Source organism: Penaeus vannamei, chromosome 7 (genome assembly GCF_042767895.1).
Source record: "Penaeus vannamei isolate JL-2024 chromosome 7, ASM4276789v1, whole genome shotgun sequence".
Lineage (NCBI taxonomy): Eukaryota > Metazoa > Arthropoda > Malacostraca > Decapoda > Penaeidae > Penaeus > Penaeus vannamei.
In genome coordinates, this window is record NC_091555.1 from 48483305 (window position 1) to 48493304 (window position 10000).

Consider the following 10000-nt stretch of genomic DNA (forward strand, 5'->3'; position numbering starts at 1 on the left):
CTCTGACTATCTATCTATCTATCTCTCTCTGCCTCTCCTATCTGTCTATCTACATGAATCTTTTTTATATATTGTACGTCTCACTGTCGCTTTTCCCTCTCATACACCTCTTTAGTTTGAATTTTCTCTCTCTTCCTCTTTTTTTCCTCTTGTCTTCCTCTCTCATGTCAGTCCTCCTCTCCCTCCCGCCTCCCTCAGTCCATAGCGTCGCCGCGGGGTACTAATGCAAGCCGTCTTTCACCCTTAGCGACATCCTGTTTATTCGGCGTCGCTGTGGCATCCTCTTGTCTTGCTCCTCTGCGCTGAAGACTCACTTAAGAAGGCGGTTTTCTTAAGATTCCGGAGTGCTAACTCTTCTCTTCTTCTCTTCTCTTGTATTCTGTCTTTCTGTCTCTCTCTCTCTTTTTTTTCTTCCGTCGTATGTACTGTTTCTATATTTTTTTCTCTTATTTCTCTCTCTCTCTCTCTTTTTCTTCCGTCGTTTGACCTGTTTCTATATTTTTTTCTCTTATTTCTCTCTCTCTCTTTTTCTTTTTCTTCCGTCGTTTGACCTGTTTCTATATTTTCCCTTTAGTTTCCATCTCTCTCTTTTCTCTTTTCTTCCGTCGTTTGTCCTGTTTCTATTTTTTCTCTCTTCTCTCTCTCTCTCTCTCTCTCTCTCTCTCTCTCTCTCTCTCTCTCTCTCTCTCTCTCTCTCTCTCTCTCTCTCTCTCTCTCTCTCTCTCTCTCTCTCTCTCTCTCTCTCTCTCTCTCTCTCTCTCTCTCTCTCTCTCTCTCTCTCTCTCTCTCCTCCTCTCCTCCCTTCCCTCCCTCCCTCCCTCCTTACCTCTCCTTCCCTCCCTCCTCTCCTCCTCCCTCCTCCCTCCCTCCCTCCCTCCTTCCCTCCTTCCCTCCCTCTCTCCTCTCCCTCTCTCCCCCACTCCTTCCCTCCCTCCCTCCCTCCCTCCCTCCTCCCTCCCTCTACTTTCCTCCTCCTCCCTCCCTCCATCCCTCCCTCCTTCCCTCCTTCCCTCCTTCCCTCCTTCCCTCCTTCCCTCCTTCCCTCCTTCCCTCCTTCCCTCCCTCCCTCTTTCTATCATCCGTCGTTCGCCCTATCTCTATATCTTCCCTCTTCCCTCTTGTTACCAGGCTTGCTTTCGACGGAGCCCAAGCACACCTGCGGCTGACTGCGGCTTAATTCATATAGGTGTTGCGTCCACGGTTCGTTCCCAAGCGGGGGGGGGGCGGGGGAGGGGGGGATTTACTCTCACTCTCTAAGGCCTTTCTCGTGTGTTAGTTCCCTCTTTCTTTCTGTTGGTTGGTCTGCTTGTGGACGTTGCTTGGTGTGTAGGTGTAGGTATGCTTACATTTATACATCCATACATTCATACGTGCATCTCTCTCTCTCTTTCTCTCTGTCTGTCTCTTTCTTTCTCTCTCTCTCTTTCTTTCTTTCTTTCTTTCTTTCTTTCTTTCTTTCTTTCTTTCTTTCTTTCTTTCTCTCTCTCTCTCTCTCTCTCTCTCTCTCTCTCTCTCTCTCTCTCTCTCTCTCTCTCTCTCTATATATATATATATATATCTGTATATATATATATATATATATATATATATATATATATATATATATATGTATATATATATATATATATATATGTATATATATATATATATATGTATATATATATATATATATATATATATACATTTATATCTATCTATCTATCTTACCTATCTATCTATCTATCTATTATATATATATATATATATATATATATATATATATATATATATATATATATATATATATATATATATATATATATATACATACATACATACATACATACATACATACATACATACATACATACATATTCACACATATCTATATATACGCTTATATAAGTATATTTCTCTCTCCCATTGTGCACTTATTCTCCTCAATCAGCCCACACCAACGCCCTCTCTCTCTCCCCCCCTTGGCAGGTGGCGGCGGACAGCAGGCGGTGTGCGGGTGGGGGAAGCTGACGACGCCCAAGCAGTGGAATAACAGCGACAGCAACGCCAGTGACAGCAGCAGCAGGTGTGGCAGCAGGACACGGGACTGACGGCGCCGCAGTCATGGAATCTGTCAAGGTTGTGACTCCGCAGAAGCTGTCCGCCATGGTCAGGAGCAGGGCGGACAAGGTGGGTCAGCTGGAGGGCGGCGGCGTACCACGCGAACGAGCTCAGAAAGATGAATACACTAAATGAATAAATAGATAAATGAATAAATGATGAACGTGAATACACTAAATATGAATGAATATACTAAATGAATAAATAGATAAATAAATGATGAACATGAATACACAATCTCGGAAATACGCATACACGTACAAGCACACGAACAAACAAACGTAAATACACAAACTCGCAAATTCGTGTACTTGCACAAGCACACAAACAAACAAACATGAATACACAACCTCGAAAATACGCATACACGCACAAGCACACTAACAAACAAACGTAAATACACATACTTTCACAAATATGCATACATACCTACACAAACACACACAAAGACAAAAACACAAACAAGCCAATAAAGATAAACACATATTTTTGCAAATACACAAACAAATGAAAATTCACAGTCACAAATACTCATACATGCTTGCACAAGCAAACAAACAAACAAATAAACACAAATACACATACTTTCACAAATGTACCTACATACACAAACACATAAACAGACAGACAAACACAAACAAACAAACATAAATACAAATACTTTCACAAATACACATACATACATTCACAAACAAACAAATAAACACAGACAAACCTAAACACATTCATGCACTCTCACAAACACACACACACAAGACCTTCACATGTGTATGTTTATTATTCTTTGTATATATATATTATTATTATTATCGTTATTTGAGTTCATATATCTCTTCTTTTCGTTAATGTATCTCGAAACATCTATCTTTCTTTGTATATATACATATTTTTTTTTGTTTTTGTTTTTATTAATGTCTCTTTCTCTCTCTCTCTCTCTCTCTCTCTCTCTCTCTCTCTCTCTCTCTCTCTCTCTCTCTCTCTCTCTCTCTCTCTCTCTCTCTCTCTCTCTCTCTCTCTCTCTCTCTCTCTGTCTATCTCTGTCTATATATATATATATATATATATATATATATATGTATGTATGTATGTATGTATGTATATATATATTTCTTTCTTTTCCTCTTTTTCTTCTTTTTTCTGTTTCTTTTTCTTTTTTACTTATTGTTAACGTATCCCTAAACATGTATTTCTCCGCTTGACCTCACGAGTGACCTAACCCCCTCCCCCCCCCTCTTCCCACAGGCCCTCATCATAGACAGCCGCACCTTCTGTGAGTTCAACACCTCGCACATACTCAACTCTATCAACGTTTGGTCGTCAAAGATCAGGAAGAAGAGACTGCAGCAAGATTCCGTACGTTGGTGGAGAGAGGGAGAGAGGGAGAGGGAGAGGGATGGGGGGACGGGAGGGAGAGGGTGGGGGGTGGAAGGGGGAGGGAGGGGGTAGGGGAGAGGAGGAGGGTGGGGGAGAGGGTGGGGAAGGGGAGGGAGGGTGGGGGAAGGGAGAGGGTGGGGGAAGGGGGAGGGAAAGGGAGACGAAGGGAGAGGGAGAGGGAGAGGAGGGAGGGATGGGAGGGGTGGGGAAGGGTTGGGAGTGGAGAGGGAGGGGGAGGAGGAAGGGAGGAGGGAGGGAGGGGGAAGGGGAGAGGGAGGGGGAGGGGGGAGGGAGGAGGAGGAGGAGGAAAGAAAAGGAGAGGGAGAGGAAGAGGGGATGTTGGGAATAATAAATAGAGATATAAATGGATACCATAGTTGAGAGCAATGGATAAAGATATGGATAGGCAGAATGTTGAGAATAATGAAGAGAGAGAAAAACAGATAATTGATAATGGTATCAGTGGTGGTAGTGGAAGTAGTGCTAGTGATGATAGTGGTAATAACTAGTAATCAATTGAACTAGCAATAGTAGTAGTAGTAGTAGGAATAGTAATAGTATTAGTTATAGTAGTAGTAATAGTTATAGTAGTAGTAGTAATACTAGTAGCATTAATAGTAGTAATAGTATCAGCAACAGTAGTAGTAGCTATAGAAATAGTAAAAGTAGTCCTGGTGCTGGTAGTAACCTTAGTACGAGCAACAGCAGTAGCAATAGCAAGTTAATAATAACAGAACCTACAATAATAGCAGTAGCAACAACGGTAGCAACAGCAAGTTAATAACAATAGAAGCACCAATAATAGCAGTAGCAACAACGGTAGCAATAGCAGGTTAATAACAATAGAACCACCAATAATAGCAGTAGTAAAAAAATAGCACCAGTCAAAAAAAAAAAAATAAATAAATAAATAACCATATTCTTAGCAGCAGCAGCAGCAGTACAGCCACCACCAAACGCCCCAATAACGACCCACTTCCTCCCTTCTCTCCTTCCAGATCTCCGTGCACGACTACCTCCAGCAGGCGTGCCACGTCTCGGGCCTGCACGACGGGCTGGACATCATCGTGTACGACCAGAACGCCCCCTCACTCTCCGCCGTTCCCCAGGACTCGTTCCTGCACGTGCTCCTCAACAAGCTCGGGCGCGCTTTCCCCTCCGTCTACCTCCTGGCTGGTGCGTGTCTGGTGTGGTGTGGTGGGAGGGAGGGGGAGGGGGAATGGGGGAAATGGGGAGGGGGAGAGGTGGGAGGGCGAGAATGGGGGAAAGGGGGTGGGGGATGGGGGGAAGGGAGATGGTGGGAATGGGGGGGAATGGGGATGGGGTGAGGGGGGAAATTGAGGGGGGAGTGGGTTATGGGGAGAATGGGGGAAGGGGGTTGTGGTGGGGAAAAATGTTTTTTTTGTTATGGTGGGGGTGAGGTGAGTATTTGAGTTTTAAGATAAAGGGGTTTTGCAGAGGAGTTTAGAAGAAAGAGTATTTACAGAGACAGGGAAAATATGTACTTACTTTTGTCTCTTTTGGAACGTGGGGAAAAGAAGAATTAATTATGGGGCTTAAAGGATCATTTAATATTTTTGGCTCTATATTTTTTTTAAATTTCAACTTAGGTACTTAGAAGATAAATAGTAAAAATAAATAATAATCATCTCAAAAACCACTTTGCCAACCTCACTTTTTTCCTTATAAGAAAAAAAATACGTTCATTTTTTTTCCTTTCATTTTTTTTAGATTTCATTTCCTTCCATTATTGATATTTGATTTTAATTCTGTTCATACTTTCTTCCTTTTTATTTTACTATAATTTTATCATTTATGAAATTCTCATAAAAAATACCTTTACACTTTTTTTCCTTTAATTTCTAGAATTCATTTCCTTTCATGATTTATATATGATTTTTTTGATTTTGTTCATAGATTTGTCATTTTTATTTTACTATCATTTTATCATTTATGAATTTCTCATAAAGAAAATACCTTCACTTTTTTCCTTCATTTTTTAAAGAATTCATTTCCCTCCATTATTCATATTTGCTTTTTTATTCTGTTCACACTTTCTTCCTTTTTATTTTACCATAATTTCATCATTTACGAATTTCCTCATAAAAAGATACCTTCACATTAAAAAAAATCATTTCCTTCCATTATTCATTTCCCTCCATTATTCATATTTGCTTTTTTATTCTGTTCACACTTTCTTCCTTTTTATTTTACCACAATTTCATCATTTACGAATGCCTCATAATGAAAATGGCTTCACATTTTTTCCGTCTAATTTTTTTAGAATTCATTTCCTTCCATTATTCATATTTGCTTTTTTATTCTGTTCATACTTTCTTCCTTTTTATTTTACAATAATTTTATCATTTACGAATTTCTCATAAAAAATACCTTCACATTTTAAAAAATTCATTTCCTTCCATTATTCATATTTGCTTTTTTTTTTTTTTACTCAGTTCATACCTTCTTTCTTTTTATTTTACCATTCCATTATTCATATTTGCTTTTTTTTTTACTCAGTTCATACCTTCTTCCTTTTTATTTTCCCACAATTTCCTCATTTACGAATGCCTCATAAAAAAATACCTTTACATTTAAAAAAATTCATTTCCTTCCATTATTCATATCCCTCCATTATTCATATTTGCTTTTTTTTTTTTTTACTCAGTTCATACCTTCTTCCTTTTTATTTTACCACAATTTCATCATTTAATGAATTTCTCATAAAAAAAAAATACCTTCACATTTTTTTTAGAATTCATTTCCTTCCATTATTCATATTTGCTTTTTTTTTTTTTTTACTCAGTTCACACTTTCATCCTTTTTATTTTACCATTCCATTATTCATATTTGCTTTTTTTTTTTTTTACTCCGTTCATACCTTCTTCCCTCTTTATTTTCCCGCAATTTCCTCATTTACGAATGTCTCATTAAAAAAATACCTTCACATTTTAAAAAAATCCATTTCCTTCCATTATTCATATATTTTTTTTTTTTTTTTTTTTACTCAGTTCATACCTTCTTCCCTTTTTATTTTCCCACAATTTCCTCACTTACGAATGCCTCATAAAAGAAATACCTTCACATTTTTTTAAAAATTAATTTCCTTCCATTATTCATATTTTTTTTTTTTTTTTTTTTTTTTTTTTTACTCAGTCCATACCTTCTTCCCTTTTTATTTTCCCACAATTTCCTCACTTACGAATGCCTCATAAAAGAAATACCTTCACATTTTTAAAAATTAATTTCCTTCTATTATTCATATTTTTTTTTTTTTTTTTTTTACTCTGTTCAAACTTTATTCGTTCTTATTTTACCACAATTTCCTCACTTACGAATGCCTCCCTCCCTCTGCTCCTCCTCCAGGCGGTTTCCTCGAGTTCCAGGCGAGATTCCCGGAGTTGTGCGAGGACTCGAGCAAGAAGTGCACGCCCCTGACCACCCAGTCCCAGCCGTGCCTTCCCGTCTCGAACGTGGGACCCACTCGCATCCTGCCCTTTCTCTATCTCGGATCTCAGCACGACGCCAACAACAAACAACTCCTTTCTGTGAGTAGATGTCGTGTTTATGTTCCTACGTGTGTGTTTGATTGTATGAGTCCATGTCCTCCATCTTTCATGCTTCTTGTACGAGAGGCCTGGCGGTTCTTGTACGCGGTGTTTGTACAAGGCTCCGGCGCGACTTGTACAAGTTCTTTCGTCGTCCATCTTGCTTTTTTTTTCTTTTTTCTTTTTCTTTTCTCTTTCCTTCTTTCAAAATGAAACCTTAACCAGCAGGAGGACAGGCCTTTGAAGCGACACTCAAAAGGATTTTTAAGTTTATGCGGGAAATTTGCATATGATTATTTTTTCCTTCTTCTTTTTCATTTCCTTTTTTTTTTATTTTCCATGAATAAGAAAGATATTTCATTCAAATTAGATTTTTTTTTTTTTTGTTAATATAAAATGAATAGAGAAGATGGGAGAAATACGTACTGGAAATGAAAGAGGAAAAGAAACGGAAAAAATGCCAGGAAAATGTGTCTAAAGGAAAACGAAATTAATCAGGAGAGGAAGAGAGAGGGAAGAGGGGAGGGGGAGGAGGGAGGGGAGGGGAGTGAAGAGAAGAGGAGAGGAGAGAAGGGAGGGGAGGAGAGGAGAGGAGAGGAAAGGAGAGAGAGGAGGAGAGGAGTGAAGTGAGGAAGGAAGGGAAGAGGAGAGGAGAGAAGGGAGATGAAGAGAGAGGAGGAGAGGATAGTGAGAGTGAGAAGAGGGAATAGGAGGGGAAGAGAAGATGAGAGGAAGACAAAACAGGATAGGGCAGAGAAAGGGAGAGAGAGGGAGAGAGAAAGATAAGGAGAGAGAGAGAGAGAGAGAAGAGAGAGAGAGAGAGAGAGAGAGAGAGAGAGAGAGAGAGAGAGACAGACATCGAAGCAGACAGAGAGAGAGAGAGAGAATTCTGAGATGTAAGAGAGACGAGAGAGAGAGAGAGAGAGATCGAGAGAAAGAGAGAGAGAGAGAGAGAGAGAAATCGAAGAAAGAGAGAGAGAGAGAAATTGAACGAGAGAACAGAGAAAGTGACCCCCCATCCGCCTCTGCACTCTCCACGCAGAAGACAGACAGACAGATAAAGCACACACAGAGAGATACTGAGAGAGAGAGAGAGAGAGAGAGAGAGAGAGAGAGAGAGAGAGAGAGAGAGAGAGAGAGAGAGAGAGGAGAGAGAGAAGGAGAGAGAGGAGAGGGGAGAGAGAGAGAGAAACGAGCGAGAGGGAGCGTCTTCCCTCGCGAGTGTCCCTCTCTCTCCCCGCGGATGACCCCAGCCGATGCCGCTGCCCTCCCTGCTAGCACCCTCCGCAGCCCTCCCTCCTCTACTCTACCCTCCCTCCTCTACCCTTCGCTACCCTTCCTCTTCTACCCTCCCTCCTCTACCCTTCGCTACCCTTCTCTACCCTCCTCTACCCTCCCTCCTCTACTCTCCGCTACCCTTCCTCCTATACTCTTCGCTACTCCTCCACTCCTCTACCCTCCCCTACACTCCCTCCTCTACTCTCCGCTACCCTCCCTCCTCAGCCCTCCGTTACCCTCCCTTCTCTACCCTCCTTCCGTTACCCTCCCTCCTCTACCCTCCGCTACCCTCCGCTACCCTCCCTCCTCTATCCTATACTCTCCTCTAACCTCCCGCCTCTATCCTCCGCAACCCTCCCTGCTATACTCTCCGCTACCTTCCCTCCTCTACCCTCCGAAACCCTCCCTCCTCTACCCTCCGCTACCCTCCCTCCTCTACCTTCCTTTACCCTCCTCTACCCTCCGCAACCCTCCGCGACCAGACGGCGACGGCGGCGACGGCAGCTGCTGGCGGTCATGGCGAACCCAGGTGCGAGAGCGAGAGAAAAAAAATCCGTGATGTGTTCGGCGGGAAACGAACACCGACGAGACACAGGATAGGTGTGAGCGTCCCGGGAGGAGAGGAGCTCCGGCCGCGGGGACGGGGGGGTATAAATAGCTCTCTCTCTCTCGGTTGGGGAGGGGGATGAGGGAGATTGGGGAGGGATTGGGGATGGGAGGAGGGATGGAGGGGATGAGAGGAAGGGGCTGGAGGGAGGAGAGGAGGAGAGAGGAGATGAAAGGGAGGGAAGGAAGGAGGGAGGTTGAAGAGAAGGAGGGGTAAGGGAAGGAGGGAGGGATGAGAGGATGGGGGATGAGGGAGGAGGAGGAAGGAGGGAAGATGAGGGAGAAGATGAGGGGGAAAGAGGGAAGGGAGGAGGTAAGGGGAAGAGGGAAGGGGGGAGGTTGGAGAAAGGAAGGGAGGAGGGAGAGGAGGAAGGGGGAGAAGGAAGGGAGGAGGGAAGAGGGGAAGAAGGGAGGAAGGGAAGAGGGGAGGAGGAAGAAGGAAGGGAGGGAGGAAGGAAGGGAAGACAGGTAAAGGAAGAAGGAGAAAGGTAATGGAACGAGGATGAGAGGCTAAAGGAGGGGGGGGGGCAGCAAGGAGAGAGTGCAGGCTCAAAGTATATTTATAATTTCCGAAAGGTATTTATAACTCATATATTACGCCGTGGCTTAATGAGGGGGGGGAGGGGGGGAGGGGGCGCCTGGAAATGCTCCCGAACAGAGTGTATGAGGACAGGTGCATTGGCAGGTGTGGGCAGGTGACTCACACGCGGTACACCTGCGCGCTGACTCACCTCTGACCCAAAACTGCGCTGTGGGTTTTGAAGGAAAACTTTATGTGGAATATTTGTTGTTGTTTTTTAAAGTCTTTTTATTTTTTTCTTATTTTTTTTTGTAAAATTGCTGAGTGGGGGGATGAGTGTATACTGTATTTATATAGTTTTGTTTTCTCTCAAATTTTCGTCGTTTTGGTATGATTGTTTTCTCTCTCTCTCTCTCTCTCTCTCTCTCTCTCTCTCTCTCTCTCTCTCTCTCTCTCTCTCTCTCTCTCTCTCTCTCTCTCTCTATCTATCTCTCTCTATCTCTCTCTCTCTATCTCTCCCTCCCTCCCTCCCTCCCTCCCTATATATATATATATATATATATATATATATATATAT

The 10000-nt window shown here is 42.4% G+C and overlaps 1 protein-coding gene across 15 annotated transcripts in view; it reads left to right on the top strand.

Annotated features, from left to right (window-relative positions):
* Positions 1 to 10000, top strand: part of LOC113825142 (tyrosine-protein phosphatase vhp-1) — a 157757-nt gene that overhangs the window by 111544 nt on the left and 36213 nt on the right. For all 15 annotated transcript variants that reach the window (XR_011398668.1, XR_011398670.1, XR_011398669.1 and 12 more), the window contains 4 exons: positions 1966 to 2166; positions 3340 to 3450; positions 4470 to 4647; positions 6838 to 7019. Coding sequence is in view for 12 of the 15 variants with exons in the window: in XM_070123854.1 (XP_069979955.1) it covers positions 2101 to 2166; positions 3340 to 3450; positions 4470 to 4647; positions 6838 to 7019 (537 nt within the window). In the remaining 3 variants the exon portion in view is untranslated. The remainder of the gene's footprint in view (positions 1 to 1965; positions 2167 to 3339; positions 3451 to 4469; positions 4648 to 6837; positions 7020 to 10000) is intronic.